This window comes from Bos mutus, chromosome 18 (genome assembly GCF_027580195.1).
Source record: "Bos mutus isolate GX-2022 chromosome 18, NWIPB_WYAK_1.1, whole genome shotgun sequence".
NCBI lineage: Eukaryota > Metazoa > Chordata > Mammalia > Artiodactyla > Bovidae > Bos > Bos mutus.
Window position 1 is genome coordinate 1096087 of NC_091634.1, and position 17111 is coordinate 1113197.

The following is a 17111-nucleotide window of genomic DNA, read 5'->3' on the forward strand; positions in this document are numbered from 1 at the left end:
GTTCCCCTGGTCTCAGGCTGTGTCCAGGTGAGGCCTGCAGGAAGAAGGAGAGCCTGGGGACAGATGCACAGTGTGTGCAGCATTTTTAGAGTCAGGATGCTCAGTCATGGCAGACCTCGTTCGCTCCTGTGTCCCCATGGACTGCAGGCCGCCAGGCACCTCTGTCCATGGCATTCTCCAGGCAAAAATCCTGGGATGGGGTGCCATTTCCCACCCCAGGGGATCTTCTCGACCCAGGGTTTGAGCTCGCGTCTTGCGTCTCCTGAGTTGGCAGGCAGGTTCTTTACCACTAGTGCCACCTCACTGCTCCTCTGCTAGGAGGATCCTGGGGTGGGCTGGGAGCCAGGAAGGTCACTGGATTCATCTTGGCAATTGCCATCTGCTTATGCAAAACTAGCTTGCCATTTTCAGCAGCAAATTCATCCTTCTGTTAAAGACATTTCCTTTCATGTGAAAAGTGAGGTGATTAAAGATAGGGTGGTGGTGCCTTGTGGGAGCCTTTGAATGTCAACACTCAGCAGGTCCCAGGATTCTCTCCAGCGTGTGACACTGTTTGCTCTTGTCACAGCCCCAATCACCGCCAGTAATTGTCTTGTGTATTTGCTATTTGTTTGTGTGGCCCTTCATCAGAGAGGGCTTCTCACATTTGCTCCCAACCTATGCGCTTCCGTGATCCCTGATAGCTCAGTTGGTAAAGAATCTGCCTGCAATGCAGGAGACCCCGGCTCGATTCCTGGGTTAGGAAGATCCCCTAGAGAAGGGACAGGCTACCCACTCCAGTATTCTTGGGCTTCCATTGTGACTCAGCTGGTAGAGAATCTGCCCACAATGCAGGAGACCTGGGTTCGATCTCTGGGTTGGGAAGATCCCCTGGAGAAGGGAAAGGCTACCCACTCCAGTATTCTGGCCTGGAGAATTCCATGGACTGTATAGTCCAAGGGGTTGCAAAGAGTCGGACATGATTGAGCGACTTTCACTTTCATTTTCTCTAATCTTCCCACTCTGTTTTCTTTTTTTTTTTTAATAATTTTATTTATTTATTTATTTTTGGCTGTTCTGGGTCTTTGTTGCTGCACAGGCTTTTTCTGCTTGTGGTGAGCCGGAGCTACTCTTTTTTGTGGTGTGCAGGCTTCTTATTGCAAAGGCTTCTGTTGTTGCAGAGCCCAGGCTCCAGGCGCTGGGACTTCTGTAGTTGAAGCACATGAGCTCAGTAGTTGCAGCTCCTGGGCTCTAGAGCACAGACTGAGTGTGACGCCTGGGCCTAGTTGTTCTGAGGCATGTGGGATCCTCTTGGACCAGGGATCAAACGGGTGTCTCCCGCATTGGTAGGTGGATTTTTTACCACTGAACCATGAGGGAAGCCACCCCTCTGCCCCCTACTCCATTTTCTCATCATCAGAATCCTTAGAGCCAGCTGATGTTGTCTTGCTCAGTTATTCAGTTGCTTATTGAGGATCTGTGAATCCCTGTTTGCTGCTTTATCCCTGGGCCTGGAACAGGGCTGGCCCTATATGTAATGAGCTCACTAGCTGCTTGTGAGCTGGTGGGCACTCATGACCCTTGGAATCAGTTCAGACCCCAGCATGGCCCCCTGCAGTTGTCCCTCTGACACCCTCTGTGTGGAGTGTGTGTCCCCTTCCCCTCCCATCCTTCCCCAGCTCACTGCCCTCCAGCTGCACCATCCTCCACTTGCCAGACTCTTACCGACTTCCCAGCCTTTGCCCTTGCAGTCCTCCCCGCTCAGGATGGTCTCCAGTTCATCCCTGTGCATTGCTCAGATCTTTGCTCAAATACCACCTCTTCTTTGAAGCAGTCCTGATCTTTCTAGTTCCAGCTAAAGTACTACCTGCACCCGTTTGCTTGGGATCTAGCTTTTTTGTGCAGAGCTGGGTGCTGGTTGAGATTTTCCAGGGCCTTAGAGGGGCAAAGAGGAGAAATAATCATTAAAAACAATGGTCATAGCGGGCTTTCATGGGGCCCTTGGTTTGCTCTGAGGGACTTTTGTTACCTTTCATCTTCTTCGATCCCCACCTCTTCAAAGTTAGGTTCTGTTATTTTCCTGAATGCTTTATAGACGAGAAACTTGAGGCTCAGAAGTGTTACCTGCACCAGGTTACGCAGCTCTCAAGTTAGTTGAAACTCACACCTTGTCCGTCCGCCACCAGAAGCTGTGCTCCCAACTGCAGCAGGCTGGGAAGGCCTGAGGTGAACACCTGAAGTAAGCAGGCTCTGATCCCACCCAACACCCCAAAGCGCATGATGCTACTCTGTTTGACTTGCCAGGCACCAGTGATCCTCAAGGATGTGGTTGTGACCTTCACCCGGCAGGAGTGGAAATTACTGGACCTGACTCAGAGGACCCTGTACCAGGAGGTGGTGCTGGAGACCTCCAGGCTCCTGGTCTCACTGGGTAAGTTTCTCTTCACCTCCGTGGTGGCAGGGGTGGGAGTTCTGCAGCCTCCTTCTGGGTTCCGTCCTCTCGAGGCCTGGATGGCGGAGCCACCCGCACCCCCCCACCCCAACCAATCTTCCTCGCCATGTTCTGGGCTTGCTTCCTCCCACTTGCTCTCCCTTTGTCTCCAACATGGATGGTTGAGCAAGAAGCCTGGTCCTCCTGGCGGGAGGAAGTGGGGCTCCTGGGAGCAGGGTGTCCTGAGGACCTGTCCCCAGGACCTGGGAGAATCCACAGGCAGATTCGCACCCTGGCTCTGGGTCTCGCCCTGACTTCTCTCTGTGAGTCTGCTCGGTCACTGTCTTTTCACAACAGCTTTGGGTAGGAGTGGGCACCTCAGTGCTTCTCTCTGAGACCCTCAGATTTCTTATCTCTACTCTTTTCAGTGTGTCTATGTCATGCCCTTTCTGTGAAGGTGTTTTTATGACAGAAAGTGACCTCTTGCCCCAGCACTCAGCAGGGGCTCAGCCTGAGGCCCCTGTAAAAGATTCCCATGATAGGGATCTGAGACCTGATTTGAACTGGCCTGTGGTGAGAATCCGGCATCACCTGGTGAGACACATGGACTTAGATTAATCAGAGAACGTCTATGGGAAGAGTGGGTGTCTTTTCCAGGGGTCCCGTGGCTGCACGTGCGCAGGTTTTGGATTCTATAGGATGGAGGCTGTTGTGTAGACGTTGCCCGAGGCTGGTGTTTGTGCCTTGGTTTCAGGACCCGGGGCGGCACTTTTTGTCATGCGTGGGAGTGCCGTTATTCTGAGACCTTCCACCCTAAAAACCACACTCGAGAGAGAGAGTCTTCACAGTCTTTACAAAACACCTTTGTTCTGTATCTCCACAAACAGGGTATCCCGTTTCCAAAACAGAGCTAACCTGCCTCTTGCATCCTGGACGAGAGCTACGGATGGTGAAGAGAGCACTTTCCCCAAGCACTTCCTCAGGTGGATTGCCAAGATCCAGGCAGCGGTGCTCACTGCAGACTGGGAGGGACTGTTGCCTCTGAAATTCTGGGGAAGCTTCTTATTGAGACCTCTCTGGGGATGCAAGTTACACCCAGAAGTTGAAAAGGCCAGAACCAGCTTTGAACAATCATTAGATCCCTTGTGCAGCCCTGCCCAGGTCCTGTTCATTATATGCAAACAATCTAGTTCTTATCCCTTATATACCCCACATCATTCCTGACTCCATCCCCTTCCTGAATGACACCCCAGTCCACCTCTCTCATCTTCTCTTGTCTGCATGATACTGCACACCCCATGATCGCTGCACTTCTGCTCTGTCTCCTACACCAACTCTCCCAGCCACTCACCTCACCTCAAACCCTCACCACTCTCCACCTGCTGACCTCAGCCTATGAGAAAATTCGTGTTGGAAATAAAGACTGCTTGCTTCTCTTTCCCTTCACTCAATCCTTTCAGACTCATCTGCATCTGATTGCCACTTGAAGCCTTTCTTCTCACCTCCCTCTGTCCTTTCCATGACAAATTCCTGAATTAGAAACATCTCCCACCTTCTTGGGCATTCTTATCATCTCTTATTCCCGCCCCCCCCCCCGCCCCCACTCCCTGAGCTCTAGAATGGCCTCTGATCAGTGTGACTATCTGTACAACCAGCTTCTCAGAGGCTGTTTGTAGAAGAAAGGCCTACATTACACTTCCATTCACCCCCCTTATTCTTTTTGTTTTTTTAAACTGAAGTTTAATTTACACATATCAGTGTTCATGACTCTTAAGGCCTTAGCTTGATGAATTTTGACACATGAATAAATCCAAATAACTACCATCAGGTCAAGATCCTGACCTTAGGAGGCTCCTGCAGGCCTTCATAGTCCATACAACCTCTTACAAACATAACCACCAGTACAACAAGGAATTTTTACTATTTATGAGTGGGTGAAACAGAACTTCATAGTGTGTTTTCCGCTTATCTCCTTATTGATCATCGGGATGTCTGTGAGATTCATTCAGTTCAGTTCAGTTGCTTAGTCTCTTTGGGACCCCATGGACTGCAGCATGCCAGGCCTCCCTGTCCATCACCAATGCCCAGAGTTTACTCAAACTCATGTCCATCGAGTCGATGCCATCCAAGCATCTCATCGTCTGTCATCCCCTTTTCCTCCCACCTTCAATCTTTCCCAGCATCAGGGTCTTTTCAGATGAGTCAATTCTTCACATCAGATGGCCAAAGTATTAGAGTTTCAGCTTCAGCATCAGTCCTTCCAATGAATATTCAGGACTGATTTCCTTTAGGATGAACTGGTTGGATCTCCTTGCAGTCCAAGGGACTCTCAAGAGTTTTCTCCAACACCACAATTCAAAGGCATAAATTCTTCGGTGCTAAGCTTTCTTTATAGTCCAACTCTCACATGCATACATGACCACAGGAAAAACCATAGCCTTGACTAGACGGACCTTTGTTGGCAAAGTAACATCTCTGCTTTTTAATATGCTATCTAGGTTGGTCATAACTTTTCTTCCAAGGAGCAAGCATCTTTTAATTTCATGGCTGCAGTCACTGTCTGCAGTGGTTTTGGAGCCCAAAAAATAAAGTCTGACACTGTTTCCACTGTTTCCCCATCTATCTGCCATGAAGTGATGGGATCAGATGCCATGATCTTCGTTTTCTGAACGTTGAGCTTTAAGCCAACTTTTTCACTCTCCTCTTTCACTTTTATCAAGAGGCTCTTTAATTCTTTTTCACTTTCTGCCATAAGGGTGGTGTCATCTGCATATCTGAGGTTATTGATATTTCTCCTAGCAGCCTTTATTCCATCTTGTGCTTCTTCCAGCCCAGCGTTTCTCATGATGTACTCTGCACATAAGTTAAATAAGCAGGGTGACAATATACAGCCTCTACCTACTCCTTTCCCAACTTGGAACCAGTCTGTTGTTCCATGTCCAGTTCTAACTGTTGCTTCCTGACCTGCATACAGATTTCTCAAGAGGCCAGTCAGATGGCCTGGTATTCCCATCCCTTTAAGAATTTTCCCGAGTTTGTTGTAATCCACACAGTCAAAGGCTTTGGCATAGTCAGTAAAGCAGAAATAGATGTTTTTTTCTGGAACTCTCTTGCTTTTTTGATGATCCAGTAGATGTTGGCAATTTGATCTCTGGTTCCTCTGCCTTTTCTAAATCCAGCTTGAACATCTGGAAGTTCACAGTTCACGTACTGTTGAAGCCTGGCTTGGAGAATTTTGAGCATTACTTTACTAACGTGAGATGAGTGCAATTGTGCAGTAGTTTGAGCATTCTTTGGCATTGCCTTTCTTTGGGATTGGAATGAAAACTGACCTTTTCCAGTCCTGTGGCCGCTGCTGAGTTTTCCAAAGTTTGCTTGCATATGGAATGCAGCACTTTCACAGCATCATCGTTCAGGTTTTGAAATAGCTCAACTGGAATTTTATCACCTCCACTAGCTTTGTTCAAAGTGATGCTTCCTAAAGCCCACTTGACTTCAAGTTTCAAGATGTCTGGCTCTAGGTGAGTGATCATACCATCGTGATTATCTGGGTCATGAAGATCTTTTTTGTGTAGTTCTGTGTATTCTTGCCACCTCTTCTTAACATCTTCTGTTTCTGTTAGGTCCATACCATTTCTGTCCTTTATTGTGCCCATCTTCCCTGGTGGCTCAGACGGTAAAAGCGTCTGCCTGCAATGTGGGAGACCTGGGTTCAATCCCTGGGTCGGGAAGATCCCCTGGAGAAGGAAATGGCACCCCACCCAGTATTCTTGCCTGGAGAATCCCATGGATGGAGGAGCCTGGTGGGCTACAGCCCATGGGGTCGCAGAGTCGGACACGACTGAGCGACTTCACTTTTTCTTTCTTTGCATGAAATGTTCCCTCAGTATCTCTAATTTTCTTGAAGAGATCTCTAGTCTTTCCCTTTCTATTATTTTCATCTATTTCTTTGCACTGATCACTACTGAGGAAGGCTTTCTTATCTCTCCTTGCTGTTCTTTGGAACTCTGCATTCAAATGGGTATATTTTTCCTTTTCTCCTTTGCCTTTAGCTTCTCTTCTTTTCACAGCTATTTGTAAGCCCTCCTCAGACAGCCATTTTGCTTTTTTGCATTTCTTTTTCTTGGGGATGATCTTGATCCCTGTCTCCTGTACAATGTCACAAACCTCTGTCCGTAGTTCATCAGGCACTCTATCTCTCAGATCTAATCTCTTGAATCTATTTGTCACTTCCACTGTATAATTGTAAGGGATTTGATTTAGGTTAAGTCAAATTCATGTGGTTGCAGTTGCTTGGAGTGTGATGCTTTCATACTGTATAATATCTCATTGTAGTAATATGTTAAAGTTTATGTTATTTCTTCTCCTGTTGATGAACATCAGTAGTTGTCATTCAGTCGCTAAGTCGTGTCTGACCCTTTGCAACCCCATGGACTGCAGCACACCAGGCTCCTCTGTCCTTCAATGTCTCCCGGAGTTTGTTCAGATTCATGTCTGTTGAATCGGTGGTGCTATCTAACCATTTCATCCTCTGCCGCCCCATTCTCCCATTGCCTTCAATCTTTCCCAATAGCAGGGTCTTTTTCAATGAGTTGGCTCTTCGCATCAGGTGACCAAAGCATTTTTTTTTAACATTATAAACATAACCACTATGAGCAGTTATGTTGGGTGTATACCCAGAATTGGGTTGACTCAGACATGGGATAGGTGTATCTTTAACTTGAAGAAAAAGCACCCAACGATTTCCAGTGTGGTTGACCTTCTGGCACTCCACCAGCCACATGTGAGTTCCCACTGCTCCCCACTCTGTCAGTGCTTGGTGTTCTCGCATTACTCTCTGTGGCACTTTAGAGGAGGTTCTCAGGACCATATACCTCCAGCCAAACCACAGGAGGGTTGCAGGGCTTAACATTTCCATCTTCCTCTTCCTGCTTGCTTGGTGATTTTGTTTCTTCTGTGTTGGCATTACTAATAGGCCTCATTTGTATATTGGATTCCCTTCAGATGACAAAGCGAAAACCAAGACCACAGAGACTGCTGCTTCTCAGCAAGCCTTGTTCAAGGGACACTTACTTCAGAGGTCACTGACTCAGGAAGTCTGCCGTGTTTCTCCGTTGGGGCAAGCTCAGGAACTGGAAGGAGTGTCAGAAAAGCAGGGAGGGCATTTGAAGACAGGAACAGTCCTTCGCAAGGAAACCCTCCCTGGAAACAGGATCCCTGAATGTGGTGATCTGGGGAGAGGCGATAGTTTGGGCTCAAAAGATTTACAAGATCAAGTCTCCTCAGGAGATGCTCCTCATGCATGTGAGTCATGTGTTTCAAGGGCAGACCCACTGTTTCATGGAGGGAAGAATTCCTACAAATGCAAGGAATGTGGGAAAGGGTTTGTCAAGAATCGCTTCCTTCTTCGACATCAGCGGATTCACACTAGAGTAAAACTCTATAAATGCAGAAAATGTAGGAAGACGTTTCTCAAGAAAGCAGACCTCACTCCACACCACAGCTTTCACACTAGGGAGACACTCTATGAGTGCGCTGAGTGTGGGAGAGCCTTCAGCCGCAAGTCTCACCTCACGGAGCACCAGCGGATTCACACTGGAGAAAAGCCTTTCATGTGCGCTGAGTGTGGCAAAGCCTTCAGCCGCAGGTCACACCTCACAGAGCGCCAGCGGAGTCACACTGGAGAGAAGCCATATGTGTGCAGTGAGTGTGGAAAGGCCTTCGCCCACCACTCTGACTTCATTCGGCATAATAGAACCCACACTGGGGAGAAACCCTTTGAGTGCAAAGAGTGTGGGAAAGCCTTTAGTGAAAGCTCTTCTGTAACTCGCCACATGAGGTGTCACTCTAGGGAGAAGCCCTATGAGTGCAGTGAGTGTGGAAAAACCTACAGCTACAGCTCAACCCTCACCACCCATCAAAAGATTCATAGTGGAGTGAAATCCTACACATGTATGAGATGTGGCAAAGCCTTTTACAAGAAGACTGGGCTCAGTCAGCATCAGAGAACTCATATCGGGAAGAGTTCTTTAAAGTAACTATTGTGGTGAATAGTTTGGCCAGAAGAAAAGTGTTCTTTGGCATCTGAGACTATGTACCCAAGTAACCCCCTATGTCCCCTCATGTGCTCAGTTTTGCTGTGATTGTGTGTTGCCTGTAGCTGTAGCTGTAGCTAACCTCATCTTTCATCCCTGTTGCTGCACACAGTGTCCTGGGTTATGGAGATGGGTGACTGGGACATGAGTCTTGTGACTCGTGTCTAGAATGGGAAACAGACATGATAACACACAGGTGAGGTATGCCAGTGTTGTTGCTGTGATAGTAACATGCCTGCAATCCCCATCCAGCATAATGAAGAACAAGGTCAAAACTGGCATGGAGGCCAGATGTGATCAGGAGGAGTCATCCAGTGGCTGCGAGCTTGGACTCTGGACAGTTGGGATGCCAACGTTCCTGAGCTGTGCCTATCACCATCTGGATGACCTTAGTCATGTCACTTCCACACAAGTCTGTCTGCATGTCTGTGAAAGTAGAAAGATGTCTGTTAAACTGTAATGCGTGGGAAGAGGAACAGAAAGTATACAGGGGTGATATGCAGACTGTGAGGTATGGAAGAGCCTCAGCCATGTTTGAAGATGGAGAAGAGCACTTGCAAATGGAACAGCATGCGCCAAGATCCTGAGGTAGGCCAGAGCCGGGACTGTCAGAGGAAACAGGTGGTGGGCAGTGAGATGGAGGGGCAGGGCATCATGAGAAATGTGGATTGTATTGCAACTGCTCTGGGAGCTGAGGAAGGGACTCACAGCACAGTGGGATGATGTCATTTGTCTCTAAGCCTCCCTTTGGCTGCTGTGTGGAGCACGGACTGAGGAGGATAAAGAACTGATGTTGGAGAGAGGGAGGAGGCCACTACAGTCCAGGAGGACGTTGACAGTGGACTGGCCCAGGGTGGTGGCTTTGGAGATGACCTGGGACACGTGAGGAGGCAGAGTTGATGGGACATGTGCATAGTTTGGATGTTGGGGTGAGTCTCCGGGAGTGACTTTACCCCTTCAGTCCTGACAGGGCCCTCTGCATCCATAGGAAACGTGACCCATGGCTTGACAGTGTGTTCCAGGTTCTTAGTCACAAGTTTCACAGTTCGCAGTTTCACAAGTGTGGTGAATGAGGCTGAAGGTCCTTTTCTGGGATACACAAAAGTCAGAAAGACTTGTTGTAGTTCATCCTGGTAGTTTGGGCAGTTGAGTTTTCCATGACCCAGGAAGGGTCCTGACCCTGCTCAGATTACATGACTTCAGGCGGGAGGGTGCGTCGAGCGGTGATGAGATCTCCGTCACCTAGGCCACCGTTCTCAGCTGTGCTACTTAGTGGTGCCCGTGACCCAGACCAGCTCAGGGAACTTTGGGTTCTTGGTCTCCTCCCTTGTGAACTTGGAGTTGAATTAGCCATTGGAACCTTCATTATTTATGAAACAAGTGTGTTGGCCAACATGCCTCCCCAGGTTGTTGTGAGGTTAAAGGATAGTGTTGTAAAGAGACTGTCATTCGGCTGGGTATGTGGATGCGCTTCAAAGTTGGCTGCTGTTACTCACAAGTTCCCTCTCCATGCCATTCTCTTCCTTCCTCACCAGGAGATGTGCTGCTGGTAATTTCCTGATGGCTTTTCAGCAGGTTTTAGTTCTTAAGAAGCTTGATCATGGGCTCTAGTGACATTCAGCATAAGGTCTTGGTTTTCCATCAGCCAAATTTCTATTTCTCTGAATAGAAATTCAAAACCTGCCTTTAAAAATCTCTTGTGAAGGGAATTTTGAGCTGCCCAAAAGTGCTGACTGCTAATTTAATTTACCCCATATTTATTTAATTTTATGGTTGATATACATAATTTGAGTTTAAATATGCACTCTTATTTTTTGGATTTTTTTGCATCACTTGTTCTTTTTCTCCCCTCCTCCCCTTTAAATTTTCTATTAATTACTTATAGGTTTTCTTTATTCTAGTTGGAAAGCATATTCTCTAATTGTGTTTGTTATTGTTTAAGATTTATAAGCACTTATTAAAAACAGTAGAACACAGAATTATAAGTACTTTTTCTTCTTCACTACTAAGACACTTAACAGTATATCTGTATCTTAGTCTATGTGTTGAGACCTTGTATGTTAATTTCATCATTCTAACTCCACAAGGAAACATCATTCATGTTTAACACAAATTATGAGCAGTTGCATCCATCTACGCAGGCATTTACCCTCTTGGATCTTCATTGTTTCTATCATTGCAGGTCTTCCATCTGAGATCAGTTTCCAAATCCTTAAATATAAACTTTAGGATTTCATTTTTGTGTATTAATTTTCTATTCAATTTCCCATATGGAGTTCAAAACAGTCATACTCTTCTTTTTTTGGCTATGTCCTGTGGCGCGTGGGATCTTAGTTCCCTGACCAGCATTCAAACCCGTGCTCCCTGCATTGGGAGCGAGGACTCGAGCACTGGAGCACCAGGGAGGTGCCTACTCATACTTTTTCTTAAAAGGCGACTTTGCTGTGTATAGAGATCTACACTGGCAGCCTCGCTCTTCAGCAGGTCCTTCAGTGGGTCCTGCCACCGACTCCAGAACTATAATAATACTGGGAATGCGTGCCAACCTACTTTGTTTATTGCCTTGTTGTCTTAGTTTAGGTTAAGAACAGAGGAATGGGGTTTGAGGTTTTCAACCCGAAAGTAATAAATAGTGCTGAATATGTAGGGGGGATAATGAAATCCATTATCCCAGTGACTGAACTGATGAATTATACTAGAAACTGGGTAGATGGTCTCCTATCCAACTGTTTCTTTATCAACACACAGCTTATCTTCCATGGACCATGTCAATGAGTTTCGGACAATGGCATACGGGCAGAAGCGATTGTGAAATTGTCTCTTCACGGCATCATCTCATGTTTGCTTCTCTGCTGGGATGTCCCTGTGGGTGTGAGATTGCTGTTCTCACACGCCCCAGGATTTAGTGCTGTCTTGGGAGCTGCAGGTTCAGGCTATCCATGGACTGACCATGTACAGGCAGTTTTAGCAAATTCCTTGGTGATGCTGATGTTACCAGCGTGGGAACCACTGAGTAAAATCATCATTTAATGTTAGTTCGCAAAGACAGTGTAAGCAACTTATCTTTCTAGTACCATTTTTGGGTTTGTTTGTTTGTTTTTAGTTTTTTGCTCTGTTGGATACTCGCCAGCCATGAACCAACCGTTCACTCTCAGAAACAGACATTGACAGAATATCAAATTATCAGCTGCTCCCCTACCTCATACACTAGACATTGTGTGTGCCTGCTCAGTCATGTCCAACTTTTTGCAACTCCATGGACTGTAACCTACCAAGCTCCTCTGATCATGGGATTTTCCAAATGAGAATGGAGTGGGTTGCCATTTCCTCCTCCAGGGGATCCTCCCAACCCAAGGATCAAACCTGTATCTCCTGCACTGCAAGTGGATTCTTCACTGCTGTGCCATAGTGTAGTACCTACATTTAAATCCCCAACTGGGAATGGAACCCGGGTCCTAAGCAGTGAAAGCACCAAGTCTTAAACACAAGACCACCGAGGAGTACCCTTCCCCATGATTTTTAGTAGCATATTTTTCCTGAGGGTGTGACAGACTTAAGAAGCTTGCCAAGGGCTTCACAAACAGGGGTCTCCGATTCAATATCTCTTGTGGATGGCTTTGCCCAACATGGCCACAGAAATCTAGAGTGGTCATCTTTGGAATCACACAGCATTGTTTTCCAGGGTCTCGCAGGGTTGTTTGGCCTTCGCTGTGGAGAATGGGAAGGGTGGGATGCAAGACAGAAACTACATTACCCAACGGGCTGTGCTTGTGCGTGGGCGGCGGGACACTCGTCCAATGACGACCCAGGACAGAGCTGGACCCTCCCGCGGAGGTGGAGGCCGGACTTCCGATGACGTGACGGAGGCTGATGGGGGTCAGTGCCTCTCCTTGGTGGAGACCCGAGTCCAGACCGGGGGCTGTTTCCCGGGTAGCTATTAGGGATCAAATAAGGAAGGAAGGGAACGAGAATTGGACCCTACTCTGCGCCTTTGAGCAAGCCCTCCGCCTGGCTGTGCGTTCTTCGGGCTCTGCCCCAGCCCTCCTTCCTTCTGGCGCACTTGTCCTTCTGTGCCTTTTACACGTGGGGAGCCGAGGCTCCTAGTGCGGGTCAGCCAAGGTCACGCCTGGCCAGGGCCGGATGACTAGGGAATCCACTAAGCTTGAAGGACCCGCCGGGCTCCCTGCTCAGTTCACGGGGTCCGCTGGCGACGGTCAGCTGGGCCGGACGCAGGTGAGTGGGTGGCCTTTAGGCCGCCAGCCCCTGGAACCGTGGTCCTATTAGCCTCGGGATATGACACAGAGGATGCTGTTGTCCTAGGACTTTCCCCCTTCCGCTCTCTCTGCCCTGGAATTTGGGGTACCCAGAGATGAGTCATTCTTGGCCCATGGCTCTTAATTGAGTAGGGGATTGTGTGAAACACGTCCATTTTGGGAACCCGGTAGGATGAGGTAAGGGTTTCAAGAACTAGCATGTGCGTATGCTTCGATGTGGCACTGGACTGGGGATGTTCTTGAAACCCTAAGTGTACTTTATGTTTTGGGGGACCTGAGACCAGGTAGGCAGAAATCAGCCACGGAATGGCAAATGAGGAGCTGGGCCTTGTGAGGGCTGTGGGAGCCAGAGAAAGTTAGAGCTGAGAGAGGTGCCCTAACTCAGCTCTTAATAGTGATGCCTAAAGCTCAGCTTTTCTGTTCACCTGTGTGAATTGAATCGCAGAGAAAGAGTTTTGGATGAAGTAGAAGGAGGACACAGCATGTTCCCTCTAAACAGTGTGTCCCTACTTGGAGAAGATAGTTGAAAGTTTTGTAGTAATTGTTCAAAGAGGGCGTGATCAGCATCAAACATTCTTCTGAATGATTGGTGGTGAGGTAAGTAGGAGTTTGCATCATCAACCTTCAGGTCCAGCTGGTCTGGGGTCTACATGCTTGTGGGCAGCATACCTTCTTAATCATTAATTTCTCCCACCTGGAGGGGGTTTCAGTATCTACAAAATACCTCAAAGATATTGTTATATGTATCCCATGGTGGGGAAACTGGACCTTCCCCCAAGGCTGCTCTTGTTTCTCCCTGGTCTCACATCCCCTCCCTTCCCTAATTAACAACTGCTTGGAATTGTTACCTGCCCCTTGGAGCTCAGGTAAGGTCACGGAGGCTGAATGAAGGCTATTTCCTGTAACCAAAGAAATGAGGGACACCGAAAGGCTCTGCGCCCAGGAGCCCCACAGGGCCCTGCTTTTATCAACAGGCTTCTCTGGTCACTGAGCAGCCTGGGGGTGAGGGCTGATTGTTGCCCTAGTGTTCAGTCAGGCGTATTTTCCTCTGGTCAAATCCAGTGATGCATATTTTATTATTTTTACTTTCTTTTGGATTTAATTTGCTGCATATTTTTTCACCTTTATTAATTAGGACTGTGGTTGTGGTGGTGGTTTAATCGCTAAGTCGTGTCCGACTCTTTGTGACCCCATGGACTGTAGCCCACTAGGCTCGTCTGTCCATGGGATTTCCCAGGCAAGAATACTGGAGTGGGTTGCCATACCCTTCTCCAGGGGATCTTTCCGAACCAGAAACCGAACCCAGGTCTCCTTCATTGCAGGCAGTCTCTTTACTGACTGAGCCACCAGGAAATAGTTCTGTAATTATTTTGTGTGCTTGTTACATTTTTGTATCAGTTAGGCTCATCTCTTAAAATGAGTTGAGAAGCATTCGTTCCTCGTATTTTCTGAAAAGACATGTTATTGTGGTATTATTTACTCTTTAAATGTTTTGTAGAATTTGCCAGTGAAACTATTTAGGTCCTTAATATTTCTCAGTGGTGTATGATGATTTTTTTAATAGTTTTTGAACATATTTTTATTCAGTTTACTTCTAAATACATAGTTTGATGCTATTATAAAAGATATCTTTTTTTTTCAATTTCCAAACAGTCATTACTAGTATCAGAAACAAGTCATTTTTGTATATTGGCCTTTGATCCTGTGACCTCACTGAACTCAATCATTCTCAATCATTTGATCTAGTAGCTTTTTAGTGAATGAGTTGTAATTTTCAACATAATCATGTCTTACTTGAATAGAAGTTTTGGTTCTACCTTTACAATCTTTTTTTTTTTTAGTATTTTTTATTTCACTCTGCCGGTTCTTAGCTGGCAGCATGTGAGCTATTAGTTGTGGCATGTCGGATCTAGTTCTCTGACCAGGGATTGAACCCTGGCCCCCTGCTTTGGGAGCAGAGTCTTAGCCACTGGACCACAAAGGAACTCCCTAACTTTACGATCTTTAGGCCTTTTTTTTTTTTTCCCTTCATGTTACAAACACAGATCTTTAGTACCAATACAATGTTAAGTAGAAGTGATGAGCATAGACACATTTGCATTACTCCCAATATCAGGGCAAAAGCATTAGGCTTTCAACATCAAATGTGTTAGCTGTGTTGTTTTGTTGTTGTTTTTTTTTTTCATAGATGGACTATATCAGGAAGTTCCCATCTAATCCTAATTTGCTGAGAATTTTTATCATTTACTGGTTTTGAATTCTGTGACATGCTTCCACTACATGTTTGAGACCATTGTTTTTTAGTTTAATTAAGATAGATAACAGGTTCAGTTGTTAAATCATCTTTGCATTCTTGATAAACAGCACCAGGTTATGATTTATGTGTTTACATATGTATATGGCTGGATTCAGTTTGCTATGCTCATGTGGGTGCTAGTCGCTTTTTTTTCTTTTTATTTTATATTGAAGTATTCGTTGATTATTGAAGTTTGGCTTCCCAGGTGGTGCCAATGGTAAAGAAGCTGCCCGCCAGTGCAGGAGACATAAGAGACATGGGTTCTATCTCTGAGTCGACAGGATCCCCTGAAGGAGGCAATGGCAACCCACTCCAGTATCTTTGCCTGGAGAATCTCATGGACAGAGAAGCCTAGAGAGCTACAGTCCATGGGATAGCACTGAGTCGGACACGACTGAAGCCACTTAGCACACACATTAGCTGATTAACAGTTGTAACATTCACTTAACTATTAATAGTTGGGAAGTGTTTGAATCTTCTTTTAGAAGAATTTCTATACAATTGCTATTGTTTCCTCTTTAAGAAAACAAGAATATCAGTCCCACAACCAGAAATGTGTTCCACTGGAGCAGGGAATGGCAAGCCACTTCAGTATTCTTGCCTTGAGAACCCCATGAACAGTATGAAAAGGCAAAAAGATAGGACACTGAAAGATGAACTCCCAAGGTTGGTAGGTGCCAATTATGCTACTGGAGATCAATGGAGAAATAACTCCAGAAAGAATGAAGAGATGGAGTCAAAGCAAAAACAACACCCAGTTGTGGATGTGGCTGGTGATAGAAGCAAAGTCCGCTGCTGTAAAGAGCAATATTGCATAGGAACCTGGAATGTTAGTTCCATGAATCAAGGCAAACTGGAAGTGGTCAAACAGGAGATGGTAAGAGTGAACGTCAATGTTTTAGGAATCAGCAAACCAAAATGGAGTAGAATGGGTGAATTTAACTCAGCTGACGATTATATATGCTACTGTGGGCAAGAATCCCTTAGAAGAAATGGAGTAGCCATCATAGTCAACAAGAGTCTGAAATGCAGTATTTGGATGCAATCTAAAAAATGACAGAATGATCTCTGTTTTCGTTTCCAAGGCAAACCATTCAATATCACAGTAATCCAAGTCTATGCCCCAACCAGTAATGTTGAAGAAGCTGAAGCTGAACGGTTCTATGAAGACCTACAAGAGCTTCTAGAACTAACACCCCCAAAAAGATGTCCTTTTCATTATAGGGGACTGGAATGCAAAAGCAGGGAGTAACAGGCATATTTGGCCTTGGAGTACAGAATGAAGTAGGGCAAAAGCTAATAGAGTTTTGCCAAGAGAATGCACTGGTCATAGCAAACACCCTCTTCCAGTAACACAAGAGAAGATTCTATACATGGACATCACATGTATAGATGTATAGATGGTCAATAGCGAAATCAGATTGATTATATTTTTTGCAGCCAAAGATGGAGAAAATCTATACAATCAGCAAAAACAAGACAGGAAGCTGACTGTGGCTCAGATCAGGAACTCCTTATTGCCAAATTCAGACTTAAATTGAAGAAAGTAGGGAAAACCACGAGGCCATTCAGGTATGATCTAAATCAAACCCCTTAGGATTATACAGTGGAACTGACAAATAGATTCAAGGGATTAGATCTGATAGACAAGTGCCTGAAGAGCTATGGACGGAAGTTCGTGACATTGTACAACAGACAGGAATCAAGAACATCCCCAAGAAAAAGAAATGCAAAAAAGCAAAATTATTGTCTGAGTATGCCTTACAAATAGCTGTGAAAAGAAGAGAAGTGAAAAGGAAAGGAGAAAAGGAAAGATATACCCATTTGGATGAAGAGTTCCAGAGAATAGCAAGGAGAGATAAAGCCTTCTTCAGTGCTGAGTGTAAAGAAATAGAGGAAAACAATAGAATGGGAATGACTAGTGATCTCTTCAAGAATATTAGAGATACCAAGGGAACATTTCATGCAAAGATGGGCTCAATAAAGGACAGAAATTTTATGGACAGAAGATATTAACAGAAGCAGAAGATATTAAG

At 46.0% G+C, this 17111-nt stretch overlaps 1 protein-coding gene across 1 annotated transcript; it reads left to right on the forward strand.

The window, feature by feature from the left end:
* The first annotated feature begins 4029 nt into the window (after positions 1-4029).
* Positions 4030-8448, forward strand: LOC138991811 (zinc finger protein 805-like). The gene is made up of 2 exons (XM_070388016.1): positions 4030-4078; positions 7415-8448. Exons 1-2 carry the CDS (start codon positions 4030-4032, stop codon positions 8446-8448), a joined length of 1083 nt encoding a protein of 360 aa, XP_070244117.1.
* The last annotated feature ends 8663 nt before the right edge of the window (positions 8449-17111 follow it).